This window comes from Sinohyriopsis cumingii, chromosome 7, assembly GCF_028554795.1.
Source record: "Sinohyriopsis cumingii isolate HCF-2022 chromosome 7, ASM2855479v2, whole genome shotgun sequence".
In the NCBI taxonomy this organism is placed as follows: Eukaryota; Metazoa; Mollusca; class Bivalvia; order Unionida; family Unionidae; genus Sinohyriopsis; species Sinohyriopsis cumingii.
In genome coordinates, this window is record NC_142967.1 from 89045323 (window position 1) to 89066522 (window position 21200).

At 35.5% G+C, this 21200-nt stretch overlaps 1 protein-coding gene across 2 annotated transcripts in view; it reads right to left on the reverse strand.

The window, feature by feature from the left end:
• The window catches only part of LOC149795677 (GPI-anchor transamidase component PIGS-like), a 105747-nt gene that overhangs the window by 70168 nt on the left and 14379 nt on the right, over nt 1–21200 (reverse strand). For both annotated transcript variants that reach the window (XM_089965527.1, XM_089965526.1), the window contains exons 2-5: nt 19070–19209; nt 16368–16464; nt 6518–6622; nt 1357–1500 (exon numbers count right to left, since the gene is read on the reverse strand). In XM_089965527.1, the coding sequence (XP_089821653.1) occupies nt 1357–1500; nt 6518–6622; nt 16368–16464; nt 19070–19209 (486 nt within the window). The remainder of the gene's footprint in view (nt 1–1356; nt 1501–6517; nt 6623–16367; nt 16465–19069; nt 19210–21200) is intronic.

Here is a 21200-nt window from a genome sequence, read left to right on the forward strand (position 1 = left end):
CAAAACACTATGTCCATGTAAAAAGAGCACATCAGTCATGAGTAATGACTACAATAAATGACTGGTACAAGTGTAAAGTTAACTCCATGTAAAATTTGTCAAAACATTTACTTTTCCACACTAGGCCAGACTATCTTTCACAGGTAGTCCATCACAAACATAATTTGCTGTGAATTCATTGGTAAATAGTCCCTTCAGTTTAATGTTGGAATAGTGCATATATCACACAAGCACTTGGCAGAAATGAAGAAATATTTTCTAATGTTCATTTATTTACACTCAACATTATAAATAGCATAGTGAAATTGCAAAAAGCTGAAAAGTAAACATTTTAAGTTTAAAACACTGAAATCACATTAAAAAAATAACAGCTGACCAAACTCTGATTTGTTCCCACTAGAAGATATCAACAGGCCACTGACCTGTATCTCTAAATCTTATCTTGAACACTGTATCTAAAAGAACGAGTGTAATTTCTCCTTTACATGTAGTCTTCAGTTTTCAATGAGAATATTGCTGCTAACAACTGTCTTATATTTTGTTGAAAATTATAGGGAATCATGATAAGGGCCAGGTAAATCATACAGGTAACACTATCTAATTTTAACCTTCATATAGGTAACACTAATTTTAACCTTCAATTAAATATAAGGTACTGAATATAGTAGTCATACCACACCTGACTTTTACATATCATTTTGTGAAATCTCCTTGTTGTTTTAAAATGACTGATTGTACAACATATGTATGGTACTAGAAATGATCACAGCTGTGGAATTAGCAATATTATTGACTGGAAATTGACCTACAAATGGTTTCCATGGATAACTAGAAATGATCACAGCACCACACAGCTGTGGAATTAGCAATATTATTGACTGGAAATTGACCAACAAATGGTTTCCATGGATAACTAGAAATGATCACAGCACCACACAGCTGTGGAATTAGCGATATTATTGACTGGTAATTGACCTACAAATGGTTTCCATGGATAAATAGAAATGATCACAGCACCACACAGCTGTGGAATTAGTGATATTATTGACTGGAAATTGACCTACAAATCGTTTCCATGGATAACTAGAAATGTGATCACATAACACAGCAAGCCATGTCAATCTGAAGCAATGAAGAAAACTTAATTCTCCATAACAGGGCAAAGTTTTCTAAGTCAAAGATTAGTTTTGACATTTTTCAGCAAATGCTAAAGCTTGAACAGTTCTTCTTTATATAAAAATCATATTAAAACTTTTCAATACAAGAATTCATTCAAACATTCAGTGAAAGCATAATTAAAGACACTGTTAACACTTTGGCCTCCTCCATAGAAAATAAAGATAGCAAAATACTTACCATTTTCTGTTTTAGTAAAGAATATGTTCCTGTTGAGTCCTACTGCTGGTGCATTTACTTTTAACTGGCCTGTCCGCGGCAGGAGAATAACATAGTAGTGATTGTGATCCTGCTTATAAACTTCCTTCAACTTTGCATCCAGATCTGAAATATTTAAAGAAGAAAATATTGTGAAAATGACAGTTTGTGGTCTTTATCACCATCATCATCTAAAATTTTAAGGGCAAAAAAAGGATTCACAGTCATATTATAAGAAGAATGAGATGTGCATGGCTGAAGAGCAAAAAAAAATTCAATTGCTTTCAAGTCAATTCCATCTGCAAGAATAGCATCCATACTTGCTTTCAAGTCAACTCCAACTGAAAGAATAGCATCTATACTTGCTTTCAAGTCAACTCCAACTGAAAGAATAACATCTATACTTGCTTTCAAGTCAACTCCAACTGAAAGAATAACATCTATACTTGCTTACAAGTCAACTCCAACTGAAAGAATAACATCTATACTTGCTTTCAAGTCAACTCCAACTGAAAGAATAGCATCTATACTTGCTTTCAAGTCAACTCCAACTGAAAGAATAACATCTATACTTGCTTTCAACTCAACTCCATCTGCAAGAATAGCATCCATACTTGCTTTCAACTCAACTCCAACTGAAAGAACAACATCTATACTTGCTTTCAAGTCAACTCCAACTGAAAGAATAGCATCTATACTTGCTTTCAAGTCAACACCAACTGAAAGAATAACATCCATACTTGCTTTCAGGTCAACTCCAACTGAAAGAATAGCATCTATACTTGCTTTCAACTCAACTCCAACTGAAAGAATAGCATCTATACTTGCTTTCAAGTCAACTCCAACTGAAAGAATAACATCCATACTTGCTTTCAAGTCAACTCCAACTGAAAGAATAGCATCTATACATGCTTTCAAGTCAACACCAACTGAAAGAATAGCATCTATACTTGCTTTCAACTCAACTCCAGCTGAAAGAATAGCATCTATACTTGCTTTCAAGTCAACACCAACTGAAAGAATAGCATCTATACTTGCTTTCAAGTCAACTCCAACTGAAAGAACAGCATCTATACTTGCTTTCAAGTCAACTCCAACTGAAAGAATAGCATCCATACTTGCTTTCAAGTCAACTCCAACTGAAAGAATAGCATCCATACTTGCTTTCAAGTCAACACCAACTGAAAGAATAGCATCCATACTTGCTTTCAACTCAACTCCAACTGAAAGAATAGCATCTATACTTGCTTTCAAGTCAACACCAACTGAAAGAATAGCATCCATTCTTGCTTTCAACTCAACTCCAACTGAAAGAATAGCATATATACTTGCTTTCAATTCAAGACCAACTGAAAGAATAGCATCCATACTTGCTTTCAAGTCAACTCCAAATGAAAGAATAGCATCTATACTTGCTTTCAAGTCAACACCAACTGAAAGAATAGCATCCATTCTTGCTTTCAACTCAACTCCAACTGAAAGAATAGCATCTGTACAGTAAAACCTGTTATGAGAGACCGCCCCTTCTGCCAACCAAAAGTGGTCTCTCAAGACAGGTGGTCTCTCATAAGAGGTGTGTGAAAATGGACTGGTTTTCATGGTCAATAGTTAGCATTGTTGAAAAATAATTAATACCCATACTCACTGTACATGTATCATATCCTTTATTCATGAATCTTGTTAAATAATGCATGCATTCCTCTCAAAATATCTTTATATAATAAAGATATACATCTATCAAACAACGAGAATAAAATTTATATTTCAACATCACATTAATATGTACAAAAAATGAACAGTTAGATATGATGTATATATCTTATTTTATACACTTATTCACTGTTTTTTTAAAAGAAATCCATTATACTTCTTTGTTGACATGTTTTACTCAGCTCTTTGGTCTGAAGATGTATCTCAATTATTGCCTTTTCCTGAATCAACTTTCCACTTACTGGTATGTTTTTACTCCTTGCAACACAAAACCACTCCCATACTCGTTCGTTCAGATCTCCGTAAACTGTCCGTCGTGCCGTGGCATATTTCCTCTGTGCTTGTGCACCTTTCTGCCATTCGTTTCTAATGGACTTCTTGTCTTTGATTACATTTTGAACTTGCGTTTTACCGACGCTTTATCCTGACTGCTATTTTGCGAGTGGTCTCACCTTTTTCATTTCTTTCAATGACATTAATCCTTTCTTGCAGTGTTAAAATTTTTCTTTTTTTCAGCGGAGATTCTGCCGTTGTTATTAGTGTTGACGTTATAAAGACTATAGGTTTTGATCAGGTTTTGGGGAATTGTGGAATAAATATATATTATGTACCAATGAATGAAACCAAAATACATAATTAACTCATCAGGAAACAATACTGTACATTTATTTAAATCAACAGCGTTATAGCTCGATAAACAAATATTCCGACCATCTGCACCCACGTAAACAGATTGTGGCTTGGTGAAACACTAACAAAAGAAATAAAAAATAATTTTAAAAAAATCCGGAAATGATTCTCACTTACTAGTATTAAAGACAATGAGCTCATTCACCCTCCAGGCATTATGGATTAACTGGAAAGCAAACGACGTAAACACTGAAGCCCTTTTAAACGATTTCTCACTTGGACATAAGGACTACCGGCGTTTTGTGAGTTTTCATACAGATAAAGAAAAAATACAAACCTCTAAATTGACTGCGTATATCCATCATTACTCCCTTTGATGTTACTCTTACTGGCTATTCACATGACTTCGGCACTACAATGGCGGTTAGTGACATGTACTTTAGTCTGGTTTACTGCAGTTTACAAATGACACCGTACGCTGGAGTTGTAAATTTCACAAAACTGGTACTGTAGCAAGACAAATTATTTTTAAATACTTTATTAGAGCAATCTTTGCTATTTTTGCCGTCTTTGTTACAAAGGATTAAATGATGGTTAGAGGTGTTTATCCCGATATATGGTTGTTCAACTATAGTGTTATTTAATGTGCACTTTGTTTGCATACTACATTTATCCCGAGCTCTAATGTTTACAAAGGATTAAGTTAAGGTCAGTGGTGTCAATCTGTTTTGATTTTTTGGCGATGCGGTCGTTCATAGCAGTGTCAAAATGCATATTTTGCCAAGAAATCGCGGTCGCTGGTCGCGTTCAGCAGGTGGTCGTTCATAACAGAGCGTTTATATAGTAAAATCGATCCGTGCTTTACGATTGCGGTCGGACATGACAGGTGGTCGCTCATAGCAGAGGTCGCTCATGACAGGTTTTACTGTACTTGCTTTCAAGTCAACACCAACTGAAAGAATAGCATCCATTCTTGCTTTCAACTCATCCCAAACTGAAAGAATAGCATATATACTTGCTTTCAATTCAAGACCAACTGAAAGAATAGCATATATACTTGCTTTCAAGTCAACTCCAAATGAAAGAATAGCATCTATACTTGCTTTCAAGTCAACTCCAGCTGAAAGAATAGCATCTATACTTGCTTTCAACTCAACTTCAAATGAAAGAATAGCATCTATACTTGCTTTCAAGTCAACTCCAAATGAAAGAATAGCATCTATACTTGCTTTCAACTCAACTCCAACTGAAAGAATAGCATCCATACTTGCTTTCAAATCAACTCCAACTGAAAACTGCACACCTTGATCTACACATTATGTAACAGCGTGGTTTATGCAGCTGGACCACACTTATAAGCAAATACAGATGGTACATGCAACAGATCACCAAATAAGAAAAACACTTTAATCTGAACAAGAATTCCAGCATGCAAATATAAACTGTGGTGGCCATATTGGTAACATTTTAATTTAAGACTAGCCAGACATCATCACAAGTTATCCAGCAAAAATGATATTTCAATATGACTTTCCATTTCGAAGCAAAAACAAAAGTTTACAAAATGGCTACAGTGGTGGTCAAATTTGATGTCAAATCGGCCCCATTTTCATTTAGGTCTAATTAGACATTAAAAGTCTTGGTGAAAACTCCATGTCGATATCATCCGTCTAGGAATAGCAACAACAGGATTTTAAAGATGACCACCAAGGCGTCCATACTGCAGGTCAGACTGGCACCAATTTTATTTAGGATCATAGGAAGTCTTTTGGTGAAACCTATTGTCAATATGACCAGGAGAATTAGAAATAAGATTTTCAAGATGGTCACTATGGCTGCCATAATGACATCAGGCACTTTTTCATTTTAAGACCGACTAGACATCATAAGAAATCTTCTGGTGAAAACCCCATGTCAAAATAACACTCTGTTTAGGAGGAAATGAGATAGGATTTTCAAGATTGCCTGCCATGGCAATCATATTGGCACCATTTCATTTAGAAACAACCAGACATCATAAGAAGTCTTTCAGTGAAATCCCCATGTTTATATGACCATTGATTCAGGAGTACTGAGTATTAAAAGACTGATTCCACTACGGATATTAAATTAGTGATGAGTCATTCTAAGATTAAAAACCCTAATATATAAATCTAAATCACAATAAGAGGATCAGGATGAAGGTCATAATGGAAATTTCCATCACACTGTGAACAAAATTCATATCTGGAATCCTCGAGGGTCAGAATCAAGGCTGTATCTAGAACTCAAACTCAAGTAAACATGTTTACCCTACATGACATTCGTTATATATATACACATACATACTTTATAACACTTTTCCTGTATGTAAGTGTGAACTAAGAACTAATGAAAAACAATTTTGACCATGAAGATAAAAAGAATCTTCTTTATTTGTAAAATGTATCTGCAGAGGCAAGCAAATTACTCTGAATGATCAGAATTTGTAACTGAAACTTCTCGTGTTTTAACTGTCAGTATTGTATAAATAAGCTACTGTCTCATGAGAGAAAAATTTTCTCTAGACAAGTATACAGAAAAGGATGACTGAAACCATAGAAAGAATTACTGAAGATGGATGAGTTCAAGGAAACTTTTGTCAATCAAATTACTGATCCTAGGTGTGGCAAGTTTTTTTTGTATCAAATAAAAGTTTTGTAGATGTAAAGGTTCCTCACAGTGTTAGCAGATACACAGAAACATTTAACAGAAACATTTAACTATGGAACCAGTAGAATTAATAACCGAAGTCCTATCATTTATAGATGGTGTCTATCTTTACCAGACAAAGAAGTACAGGAGGAAAGCAGGCTGGACTCTTGGGATGTCTTCTCCTTGACACTGGTCCTGTATCTTGAGGAAATGTCACCAGGTGTAGGATTTCTGTCTGAAACAATAAATACAATGGGACAGATGCTCCACTGGCCAAAGAGAATTTCCAGGAATCCCATCCAATGAACAATTTCTTCTTTTTTAATTGCTGTGTATTTACAGCATCAATAATAATGCTGAAAACTTCAACATACCAAATTTAGTAAAAAAAACTATTTTGTTCTCTTTGAGTTAGCAAGTTCATAAGATACGTGTCTGACTGGCACCATTTTTATTTTGGAATATTAGATGTCTTGTAATGAAAACCCCATGTCACTGTGATCATTCAGGAAAAGAAGCCATAACAAGATTTTCAAGATGGCCACCACAGTGGCCATGGCGTATAGCATCATATGAAGTTCCTTTTTTGTTAAAAACTGCAATTAACTGTGGTCATCCATTGATAATAAGATTTTTTTCAAGATGGCCACCATAGCAGCTATATTGGATGTTCAATTATCACATTTTAGGAATAGATGCCACAGAAATATTTTTCAAGTGGCCATATGGAATTCATATTGGCACCAACCAGACAAGATAATAAGTCTTTTGGTGAAAAGTTCATACCAGGAGAAATCTTAAGCTCACTGCCATGGTGCCCATATTGGATACCAGATAAGCACCATTTTCATTTAAGACCAACTTGACTACATATGACATATTTCAGTGAAAACTCATTGTTGATATGGCCATCCATTTAGGACGAGTAGTGAGAACAAGATATTTCAGATGACCACCATGGCAGCTGTGGGCATGTCCAATTGGCACCATTTTCAATTAGCCCCAACCAGATGTTTAATGAAATCTATTAATGAAAAGCCCATGTTGACACATGATTCATTTATGTGGAGTAGAGATAATAAGATTTTCAAGATGGATGTCATGGTGGCCATGTTTTATGTCAGATAAACACTGTTTCCATTTAAGACCAATTAAACATTATAAGTCTCCAGTAATTTAGAACAGTGATAATAAATTTGTGCTAATGGAAGCCAGACAAAAGACCATATCACAAAGCTCTTTTGATCCATGTACATTTGTACACTCTGTAAGACCTGGATAATATTTACATACACTGTATATAAAAGTGGTTTATACAAAAAATGGATGTAGGCATTTTTGTTGCAAATACTGGTGCTTGTTGATGTTCACAGTAAAAACAATGTACACGATGAACATGTTTGTCAGACAAAAAATCTATTTCCTAATTTAATGATAAATATTCGTTCAACAACTTTTACCTGTGCCATTTCCTTCTTGCTGTCATTCCTTTTTTCTTTTAGTCAATCCTTTTAAAAATATATATATATATAAAAGCATATGTAAAAAATAAAAGTGCATACAACCTCTACTAATCTGACATCTACTCATTCCAACAAAATAAATGCTTGTTTCCTGTGTGTGTGCGTGATTTGGATTTTTAACGTAGCTTTAACAATTTTTCAGTTATATCGCTAAGATGTCTGCAGTGTGACAGTTTTAGAGTCATGTCTAGCACTGGGGCATCATGCCGCAGACACATATTATGATGTCCCACCCAGTCACATTATTCTGACACCAGGCCGACCAGTCCTAGCACTAACCTTTAATGCTGAGTGCCAAGCGAGGCAGCTGTTAGTACCATTTTTGTAAGTTGTTGGTATGACTTGGCCAGGATTGAACCCACGACCTCCCGCATCTGAGGTGGATGTTCTAACCACTAGGCACCGGAGCAGTCTTGTTTCTTATTGCACAGGTTTAAAATTTGAGTAGGTTGATTTTTTTAAAATCATTATATATATAATAATTATCAGCATACATAATGTACTGGGGGCCCCGAGTGGCCAAGTGGTCTAAAGTGCTTACCATTACGGATCACTGCCATCTCACCTCTGTCTGCGTGAGTTTGAGTCTCGAGCTCGGCTAATGTGGGTACGTGAGAAAGCTTGCCAGTAGCTTCTCGTGGGCTGGTGGTTCTTCCCAGGGTTTCCCAGGGTTCTTCCTCCACCAATTATACTGGCCACCATGTATAGCCTATCTTGTGCTGAAAAATGGCGTTAAACCCTACAACATCAACAACATAATGTACTAAGTCCTTCAAGAACTGGGCTAAACCAGCTAATTTAGATGCACAAATCAATTTCGGAATTTTTTTTTTTAACTCTGTGAGAAAAAGTGCTATGGTCAGCAAGGACAAACAAGGCTGGTCAGCCAACTGGAAACATGTCCTTTAGGATCACTATATATTTTGCTGGTTACCAATTTTCATGATTTTCATGAATTCTGTTGTTGCCTCAAACCACAAATTTTAAAAACAAATAAAAAATTAGCCACATATGACAAAGAAACCCTAATCCCCAAATTTTCATACAGTGTTTAATTCTTAGAGATCAACAAAGCTATTTGATAAATAAATGACATTTCTGTAATCTGCTAATAAAATATTAGCTTTTTCTTGTGTTTATTTTAACCACTGAAAATAAGATTATAATGCATTTTACATATATTGTTTCAATGCACATGTATTCACATGGAATCTAGAAGCTGTAATTTTCACTCGCTGCCTTATATCGATATGTTGTGACATAAGGATTGAGAGAAATGAGAAAAACTGTAAGGTATTCAAACACTGTAAGGTATTCAAACACTACTATTACTGAAAATGAAACAAAGGGTAAATGATACTAGTAAATGAAAATTAAATTTTATATTTATTTAAATCAATTCAATATTCCAGTCAAACTGTTGCTAAAAATGCTTAATCTTCAAGAAAGAACGTCTCAGTTTATTCGTGCATTCTAATAAACAAGACATGCAAAACTGTATAAAAAGCACAATTATTAATGATTCTAGCCTTAACCCAACGAGGTTTTAAGTAAAGCCTAGTGGTTGATTCTAACCCTAACCCTACAAGGTTTTAAGTAACACCTAGTGGTTGATTCTAAATCTAACCCTATGAGGTTTAAAATAAAGCCTAGTGGTTGATACTAACCCTAACCCTACGAGGTTTTAAGTAAAGCCTAGTGGTTGATTCTAACCCTAACCCTATGAGGTTTTAAGTAAAGCCTAGTGGTTGATTCTAACCCTAACCCTATGAGGTTTTAAGTAAAGCCTAGTGGTTGATTCTAACCCTAACCATGCAAGGTTTTAAGTAACGCCTAGTGGTTGATATGAGGCAGACTCATACAAAGAAGTGATTTTTTACAATTTAGTTAGTATTGTCACGTGTTGATGGACTCAGAACACATCAAATGTTGATACTGCTTGCTAACTGCATTGAGCAAGGGACAGCTGGTCACATTTAATTCACTTGTAGAATGATGACATCTACACCAACAGGGACCAAAACTTAATTCTACCACTCTAAAGCCACTGTGTCAACACCACGGTCATCAGGAAGTACTGATGATGCAACTTTATGATCAGTGTTTTTAAGAAAGATTAAGTACACATGTACTTTAATAACCCATATGCTTAGTGTTGTTGGCTGCATTATCTCCCCTTGATGCTAAGTGTAGCTGCTTGATCTAGACAAGTGATTGATTTGTGCTCATTCAGTGGTAGTACTATTTTAGCAAGTGTCGTTCATTGCCGGCATAGTTTTGTTCTTTATATTCTTTATATGGGGCACAATGAAATGAAATGAAATGCTTATAAATATGAAAACTTTGATAGGAAAAACCATGAATTTTATTTAAACAAAACCAAGAAAATAAATGCTTAGTATGCGTATTGTCCTAATTCTCCATGGAAGTTTTATTTTCTCATGATTGTTACAACTTGATAATTTCAGTGTGTGAGTGTGAGATTTTTCATTAGCTTTAACAATTTTTCAGTCATATCACTATGATGTCTGCAGTGTGGCAGTTTATAGTGATGCCTCGCACCGGGGCATCGTACTGCAGACATGTAGCATGATGTCCCACCCAGTCACATTATTCTGACACCAGGCCAACCAGTGCTAACACCAACCTCTTAATGCTGTGTACCAGGGAAGGCAGCTGCCAGTACCATTTTTTGGTATGACTCAGTTGGGGTTTAAACCTGCAACCTCCCGCATCCAAAGCGGATACTCTATTCATTTAGGTCACTGGAGTGGTCAGTCTCTGTTATCTTTCAAACTGTAGCTACATATATTAGTGTGCAATTGCAAGATTAACACTAATTTCGCAAAGACCACACATTAAAAATCAACAGAAGATGCAGAAATAGCAAATCACTAATTCATATTTGCAAGACCTATCTTTGTTAACATCATTTACGTTTTACTATACATATTTAGAAATTCCCCTTTCTTCTCTAATGGATAGTGTAATTTCACCATGAAATTGTTTCATCTCTTGGACAGACAGTGGTGTAAAATAGTTCTAATTGAACACACCTGAAGCAGTTTGAGACTGCCATTTTATTTTAACTCAATTTTTTATTTTTAAATTCTATTCTATTATCTCCAGGCTTGATAGAATCTGCCAATGTACCATTTATAAGTCAGATATAACTACAAACAACATGGGGGGGGGGGCTGAATGGTCTAAAGCACTCACTATTATGGATCACTGCCATCTCACCTCTGTCTGCATGGGTTTGAGATTCTGGCTTGGCCAATGTGGGTATGTGAGAAAGCTTGCCAGTAGCTTCTTGTGGGTCGGTGGTTCTCTGTGGGGTTTTCCTGAGTTCTTCCTCCATCATTAATACTGGCTGCCATATATAGCCTATCTTGTTCTGAAAAATGGCTTTAAACCCTACAACAACAATAACAAGCAACACAGACCCAATGAAAGGATGTCTAGGCCACAATGTAGAGTTGGGGTCATTTGGTAACGCCCTGTTTGTGGAGGTATGTCACCACCGCTAAATTATCTGACATGATCATGGGTGAAATTTGGGAAAAATCACAATTCTGTAAAGTAAACCAGGGGTCAAGAAAATCACCTAGTTTCCCTTGTAGGTCCAGGGCAAAGCCCTGGTGGGGTTCTGGCGGGGTGGGGGGGGGGCAAAGCCCCTCAGAAGTTAAAATGAGTAACTTTGACACTACACTGTATATTTTTCCATGAAAATTGTCATTCAAAAATTCTGATTCTTTAATTTGATGCATACTTCATCTGAATCATTATTACATAATTTCTCATTGTAATTTTTTTTTAAATTTTCTTCATTTATCTGAACACAAATTCTGCAGATGTCAAAATTCAAACAGAAATGAGCCTTTCTGAAGCAAAATAAGTTTCTGACTTTTGGAAATGTCTGATATTATATAAACAAACTAGAACCAAACTTCCAAAATTGAAAGTAAAACACAAACATGACAATAGTTCTATGAACATTTAGTTTGTTACATAAATCCTTGGGTCTCTTTCAGTTATTGAATATTTACAATTGCTTATTCTAAAAGGCTGATTTTAAATAATTTCATTTTCATTCACTTAGTCAATGAATCATATTTTCTCTTAAATCTGTTAGGATGCACTGCTTTGTATACCGACTGTCTTTTCTGTTTCAAAGTCTGTTCTCATGATGAAAGTCGGTCAGACACTGTATAAAGTTGCTGACATAGACAACACAGCAGTCAGGTGAAATAGATGGTTACATTTCAACTCAGGAAAAACAGGTGTGCTATTCTTTTAGCTATTTATACATTTGTAACTGTACTGAACTGGAGAGAAGAAAAAGATAAATTACTAAGCCAAGATACAAGATAATGCAACAATTTATTTTTTTAAAAATCTTTCTATGAAGCAAAAGAGGGTGGGGGAATAGAGAAAACAATGGTAGAATAATATACATGGAGGTAAAGAATTGTCTGAGGTGTCTCACCCAAATAAAATGACAGTGGAATATAATGACCGAGTTTTGGGGTTTCCATGGAGAGCACTGAATTATGGAGAGAACTACGTGATTCAGCAGAACACAGCCTTGAATGAATTGAATACTGCATGAAAACTTTGTTTGCTCACTCAAATGTAAATCATAAATTTTAAATTTAGTATCCCTAAGCAGTGAGTTTTTCCTACCAAATGTTTTCCATCTAGTTTAACCCCTTAACCCCCCCAAACCCCCATTAAGTTTAGAAGATCAACCTGTGGGGACATTCTGAAGATGGAATTCCCGTCAGATGATGGAGAACTTTTACCCACGCATTATGTGCAATAGCTTGTACTGTAGAAGGTTCCTTCAAAATGACAGGCTTTGATGACAGCAATCATGTAGAGACCTCTGTCCTCTGTACCCCACTGGTCATCGACAGTGCTCGAGTCCAGCAACAAATAGGTTGCTTAACCACAGTTGTTTTCATTTGTACATGTGATCCCATCTTGGGGTGACTGTTCAAGAGGCATTCCTGTCATGAGCCAACTTTGGTTGCATCACTGGGCCAGAAATTATACTGTCTCATTCGTTACTGATCCTGCAATTGAGGTGCAAGGAGGTGGGTTCTGAGTGTGAACTATCATCATGTTTATCCCCACATTATGTGTGTGAGCTATCCTGGATGCAATCAAGATCGATATCTGGATAGTAGATTCCCATAGGCATAGAAGAGGTATAGCCTCTGTCATTAGGCTGTCATGGTACTGTCCAAGAGGGTAAACTGTGGGTAAATGGCTAACCAGATCTTCAGGATATAGTTATCAATTTGATACAGACAGCTTGTTGAAATCAAAACAAACTGTATGGGCATTAGGTGTGCAAACGGCGGTGAACATGGATGTATCATTGGAAAAAATTGTAATGTTAGGCAGATGGATGGATCTATCAACCTTTTCCCCAGCAATGTGAATGATCCATGATTACACTTGGTGAGGCATGGGATGATATAATGGAAGCCAAATGGTGAATTAATGGTACGGATCAAGAACTGGATGGCTGGATGGTATGGTCTGGAGCCAAGACAGTATCAAAACTAAGGTATGGCTAGATGGTATGGTCTGGAGCCAAGACGGTATCAAAACTAAGGTATGGTATGACTCATTCAAGTCAATATAAACCCCATGCACCTAAGGGCCATGCTTGGATGTGCAGGAGAACCTATGCCACCTAAGCTGCATAGAATTGGGTGGAACCCCACCCCCAGTGTAGAAATTCTCACCTAAAGCATGAAGACAAAAGGACATAGACATTTATATGCCCAATGCACCAAGACTTACAGGCCAGAAGGCCATGCTCGGATACTTACACCATATGTGCTGCCTAAAACTGAGTGGGATCTCCCCCAAAATATATTTTCCAGATGTAGCAGTGTCCCCGACAAGGATAGACAAAAACGTTAGAACTCTCTGTACTTTGATTTTGTATATGCAAAATATCAGTACACTCAGTTCTTTGATTTCTCACATCATTCCATGTTTCTTGCAGTTTTCCTTAGATCTGACAACCATGCATTCTCTGACCAACTGGTGCACATGTTGTATGTAGCCAACAATATACACTTTGTATATGTGAGACACAAGACATGAGATTTCACGCTGGTTGCATTCTTGCATTTAGAATACATTTAGAATTATGATTCCAAAATCATTTTAGTTTGTAACCATTTCTCTTTAGAATATGTTGGTAAAAGATTTATTAAAGCTTATGTTGAACTGTATATTAAATGAAGCCGAAATTAAATATTTCTTATAGTTAACAGTGTTAAACATCGGAGACACCCACTATACCAAAGGTAATAAATAAATAGTGTGTGCAAACAGGAACTTCAACACAATATAATACAGTGTAGATGTGTAGAGCCATGCAGTCAGAGAATGCACAGGTGAAGAAAAAAAATCACATAATTATGCTCAAAATAAATTAAAATAATGTATACCACCTGTAGAATAATTCTTAATAAATCTGAAAATAACAAAATTCTCAATAGATGGAATGAAAATAGCAGAAATATCAATCTGGTTTTGGAAGGCAAAGTGAACACGACTTATCATTTCACAAGTGAAAACTTAAAACTGCACCACCTGTAGGCGTTAAGGGGTGGTAATGGGCAAGAGTTATTGCCCTTTGTCTATAACTTGTAGACAGAAAGACGAATTTCATCTTAGGCAGGGCTGGATTTGGGAGGTAGTAGGGCTTATATTCCTAATGTTAATATGATGGGGAATTGTATTCAAAGGAGAAATGAAGATATACCAAAAAAAATTAAGAGCATAAACAAGATGTACCATAATATAAAAGATAATAGATAAAGATGTTTCAAGTCTGTCAAATGTATCCAAAATAAAATATAATGGTATAAATATAAAATCCTTTAAAAAGAAAAATTAACAGCATGGGAACTTGCAAGGACAAGTGACAGATGTTACTCCAGTTTTAATATTTAGCCATAAAAAGTTAAAACCTTCAAATATGGGTCACTAAATGGTTTCTCACAATAACGTCAGGGCTGAGCAAATCCCAATGCCTGACGTCCCGCACTAGTCATTTTTGAAGCCGGACAAGTGAAATTTTTCAAGTCGCTAGTCCGGGACAAGTGCTTTTTAAAAAAGTCGGGCTTGTCCTTATTTTCATTCTTTAATCACTATATCTGCTTTTATTTGGCCAATCATGCCCTCTGGGCGTAATGAATACTTGATTCTACCCCTCTTCATGTATACATTTACATCCTGTTACCGCTTGACTGCATATTGGGCTAAGCAACCAAATTATCGGCAAATCAAAACAGGTCAAACAAAAGAAAGCCAGTATGATCAATTAGCAGTGTTGTAAGCAGTTTTGTTGCAATGAGTTTACTCAATCTAGATCATAACGAGCAGCTCACTATGCTTTTAATCCAGCGAGTCAGTTGAATTAAATTAATGAAAGGTACTTTACCCACATCAGTGTTGGTTTCCTTTATGAACTGATTAAATGACAGTAATGATTCTTTTATTTATAATTGAATGTACAGATGATTAACTTCCACGTGCAATATTGTGTTTGAAACTAAACTATTATGCTAATTAATGAGCTGTTTCAGTTCGTATTTAAAAGAGAAAATTGATCTTATGATCACTTTAGAAAGTAGTTGTCAAGCAAGCTTATAGTTACTCTGTGGATAAAATGAGTTTGCTAAATTATTTTCGCAAGGAAGGTAATAACGGCGATTAGGCAAAGGTAAATTTGTTTGAAAATGGAGGGATAAAACATAAGACAGATACTGAGTGTGCGGTAGCTATTTCTGAGTGTGAACGAGGATTTAGTTCAATTAACTTAATCAAGACTTCTTTAAGGAATTCCTTAAACCAAAAGAGTTTACAAATGCTAATGAACAATTCTGCAAATGGACCAGAGCTTGAGGACTTTAACCCAGACACAGCTATCAACTGCTGGCTTAGTGCTGGTGCAGGTGGCAGACATATACATGGACATATTTTCAAATCCATCAGCTAAAACATATATACATGAACCTGAAGAAGCCAAATGTATAACAACCAATGTTTTTGAAAAATTAAATTCTTTTAAGAAATAATTATGTTGCATATTATTTTTTTTATTTTTTCTTCTATGGATTAAGTACATACGTCTCATCAAATCTTGGCAAGTGATTACCATTTTGGGACCAGTGAAAAGTATGGTGGGACTAGTGAAGAGTAAGGTGGGACTAGTGAAGAGAAAGGTGGGACTAGTGAATTTTCTGAAACCACTTGTCCTGGACTAGTGGCTAAAAAAAAATTTGCTCAGCCCTGAACGTATATTTTTTTCTTCAGCAATATCAAAACGCCCATCATTATTACATAGTTCCTTTGAAAAGGTGGGTCCCATTTTATAAACATATTACAGAAGCCTTGTAATTAGGAAGGTTTAAGATAACTTACCTAGGCTGTCCATCAAATGTTTTGAGAGAGCTGCCAAATCTGCACCAACCATCTGCTCATCAAAACTGATGACTGTGACATCCACTCCATACTGTATCTGAAAGACAAACATTCCTGAATTATATATAAATGTAATAATCATTTCATAACAATGAGAAACATTTCTGAATTATATATAATGTAATAATCATTTCATAACAATGATAAACATTTCTGAATTACATATAAATGTAATAATCATTTCATAACAATGAGAAACATTTCTGAATTACATATAAATGCAATAACTATTTCAAATTTCTGAATTACATAAAAATGTAACAACCATTTCATGACAGTGACAAACATTTTTGAATTACATATAAATGTAATAACCATTTCATAACAGTTGGAGTAAACTGACCAATCTGTGTGAAGCTAGGTTGAAACAATGCACCGCCAGACTGGGGCTAGAACACAATACAGTAAAACTTGTCTTGAGTGACCACTGTTATCAACAACCACCTGTCATTTACAAAGACAATCGTCATGCATAACTCAGTTTTATTCGATAAATACACTGTTGCAAGTGACCACCTGCAGAATACAACCATTTTAACAGTGCCATAAATGACTATTTTGCAAAAACAAATGAACCCTGCTAATTTTAAAACCAGTGTAAAAGGAAATATATATACACGTATTGGGGGTGGGACAATAATGAATTTATATTTAAGACATCATTAGTCAAACAAATAAATGGACTATTTAATCAAATCAAACAGGGATTCATAAATTCAGACCTGTACTACCCACACAATCACGGACTAAAATTGGGAATCTGTTGTAAAGCACCCATATATGCATGAGATAACAGAAACAGAGACTCCATATGTCCATCCAGAAGGTTGGTCTACCAATCCCACAAGGAATTATCCATCATCAACATTAAACACTAGCTGAGTATAAAATAACCAATAGCTTGTACAATACGACTGCCATTTATGTTACTGTATTCAACTTTTAACCATACAAGTTATCACTAAAATTAATTAATTCCTTACTCCCTGTTAGTAAATATCAGAAGTCTTTTACTTGCTTCATTTTTATATCCCTACTCCATACTAAATATCAGAAGTCTTTCACTTGCTTCATTTTTATATCCCTACACCAAACTAAAAATAAGTTTATCACTAATTAACATTATCACAGCCATACCCTCTTTTGGAGTGGCCAAAGAAAAGAAGGCATTGGCATTGTCATCATATCAAAGTTAGTTTGCAAGCTGACAAAAGTTTGCAAGCTGACAAAAGTTTGCAAGCTGACAAAGCCTAATGCAAATGAGACTCCTACTCTCTGGTAAAAGACAAGCAACAACCACCCACCATAACCAACCAGGTAACAAATTTTATGAAGATCTGGAGTCTCTGATTGCAGAAGTACCAAAGGGCAGACAACCTCATCATCCTTGCTGACTTCTTAATTGACAGAACCTCTGACTCCTGGAGATTATTCATGTTCAAGTAAAAAATATTCTAAATTCATACCTATTGTCAACATTTCATTCTTTTGCGCAGTTCACTATTGCCAATGGACATCAGAGTATTTTTACAACGTAATCCAATATCAATTTCCTTTTGAAAAACACAACACAAAGTTCTTTGTTATATTTAGCACTTACATCAATCAAAACTAAAAATCCCATTCCATAGAACCTGACCAACCTTTTTATTAATCTGAATGTCCAAGTCAACATAGCATCATATCATTTAAACAACATGTGATGCTTTAAATCCCCAATTAGGCTTTAAATCACCAATTAGACTAATTACTAAAAAGCACATAACCAATCCAACCATTATCATTACTCCTCAGTTAGTGCTTTTACTTATACCAATACAGTACTTTAAAAAATGAGATTTTGTCTTCAAATAAAATAGTCTTCCTCTGGACAGGTTCTCTGTATAAGCAATTTTAATGACGACCCTGATCTGCTGACACAAATACCAGACATGGGTCTATGTTACTTATATAAAATACCAGACATGGATCTATGTTACTTATATAAAATACCAGACATGGATCTATGTTACTTATATAAAATACCAGACATGGGTCTATGTTACTTATATAAAATACCAGACATGGATCTATGTTACTTATATAAAATACCAGACATGGATCTATGTTACTTATATAAAATACCAGACATGGGTCTATGTTACTTATATAAAATACCAGACATGGATCTATGTTATTTATATGGTACATACTACCTTGTACTGTGCAAGCTGACACATTATAAAATACCAGACATGGATCTATGTTACTTATATTGTATATATTACCCTGTACTCTGCAAGCTGACACATTATAAAATATCAGACATGGGTCTATGTTACTTATATAAAATACCAGACATGGATCTATGTTACTTATATAAAATACCAGACATGGATCTATGTTATTTATATGGTACATACCACATTGTACTGTGGAAGCTGACACATTATAAAATACCAGACATGGGTCTATGTTACTTCTATAAAATACCAGACATGGGTCTATGTTACTTATATAAAATACCAGACATGGATCTATGTTACTTATATAAAATACCAGACATGGATCTATGTTACTTATATAAAATACCAGACATGGGTCTATGTTACTTATATAAAATACCAGACATGGGTCTATGCTACTTATATGGTACATACTACCTTGTACTGTGCAAGCTGATCTATGTCTGAATATGGTAGAGAAACTCTGTAAACTTCAGTTGTTTTCCACCACAGTGGCACGCCTATCACCAAGCACACAACTCCAATCCCTACAGCAGCATATATATGTAGAGGTTTCTCTGCAACCAAAAAAATATATTGTTTTTTAAAAAATTAAAATTCCTAATCTTATCTAAAATGTATGGTCTGTAAAACTTTGAATATTGGCTGATTTAATATAGTGAACTCATGATGCATTAAGATTCGCTGTAGCTGAAAACATGGAAATCTCCTGCTTATAAAGTTACATATAGCTGTTAACTCCCTAGCTACATGTGTCCTAGTTACATATAGCTGTTAACTCCCTAGCTACATGTGTCCTAGTTACATATAGCTGTTAACTCCCTAGCTACATGTGTCCTAGTTACATATAGCTGTTAACTCCCTAGCTACATGTGTCCTAGTTACATATAGCTGTTAACTCCCTAGCTACATGTGTCCTAGTTACATATAGCCGTTAACTCCCTAGCTACATGTGTCCTAGTTACATATAGCCGTTAACTCCCTAGCTACATGTGTCCTAGTTACATATAGCCGTTAACTCCCTAGCTACATGTGTCCTAGTTACATATAGCTGTTAACTCCCTAGCTACATGTGTCCTAGTTACATATAGCTGTTAACTCCCTAGCTACAGGTGTCCTAGTTACATATAGCCGTTAACTCCCTAGCTACATGTGTCCTAGTTACATATAGCCGTTAACTCCCTAGCTACATGTGTCCTAGTTACATATAGCTGTTAACACCCTAGCTACATGTGTCCTATTTACAAGGGCCACTGATGTATGTTATAGACAGATTTAAATGTATCTGTAGTACAAGTCACACAAGTCATGTATGCATTCAACAACGAATATTTCAGTAATGGGTGTCATTTTTTAGAATTTGATTCAAAATACCTTTAAGTGGCAAGTATTCAATTCATTTGGATTTGTATACATCCATATTCCTTTAGAAGATCATTACTTAGATGCCTCAAGAGATGCATATGGCAAAATCAATGTTAAAGTACGTAGACATTTTTGGATGAATAAACCTTAGGTGTGATCCAGTACAATGTCATGAGCTGTGATGTCACAAAGAAGGCTGTGCATATTGATAAACAAATTCGTACTACCCTTGACTGTGACGATTCCACTCGAGGCACTCTTATTTCAACCCAAGTTTAGTATATGGCCACCATTGTATGTATTTGTTTGTGTGTATGATTTGGATTTTTAACACAGCTTTAAAAAAAAATCAGTCATATTGCTACGATGTCTGCAATGTGGAAGTTTATAGTGATGTCTAGCACTGGGCATCATGCTGCAGACATGTAGCATGATGTTATACCCAGCCACATTATCCAGACACCAAGCTGACCAGTCCTAATACTAACCTCTTAATGCTGAGCGCCTAGTGAGGCAGCTGTTAGTACCATTTTTATAAATCTTTGGTATGACTTGGCCAGGGTCTGAACCCGCGACCTCCCACATCCAAGGTGGGCCACCATTGTAAAAGTCCATAGCAACAGATTATTTTCATCTGGAAGTTTTTTGGTGGCAGTTAAGGTGCAGAGCACTGAATAATCAGGATTGAATAGACTTTTGCTATAGAAAATTAGTGTTAAGTATTAAAACAACAATGTATATTTAATTTAAAATGACTAAATGCACATACATGACCCAAATGACTTGTACTATAGATTGATCTAGCTTGAATATTTCTCTAAATAGTTAAGTCAGACAGTCTTTTGCAAGATATGTTGATTACATCCAACTGAAAATTTACATAAATGGGAGGTCAGCAATGCTTGTGGCACGTTGATTACATCCAACTTGAAAATTTACATAAATGGGAGGTCAGCAATGCTTGTGGCATATTGATTATATCCAACTTGAAAATTTACATAAATGGGGAGGTCAGCAATGCTTTTGGCATATTGATTACATCCAACTTGAAAATTTACATAAATGGGAGGTCTGCAATGCTTGTGGCATGTTGATTACATCCAACTGAAAATTTACATAAAAGGGAGGTCATCCATGCTTGTAGCATGTTGATTACATCCAGCTTGAAAATTTACATAAATGG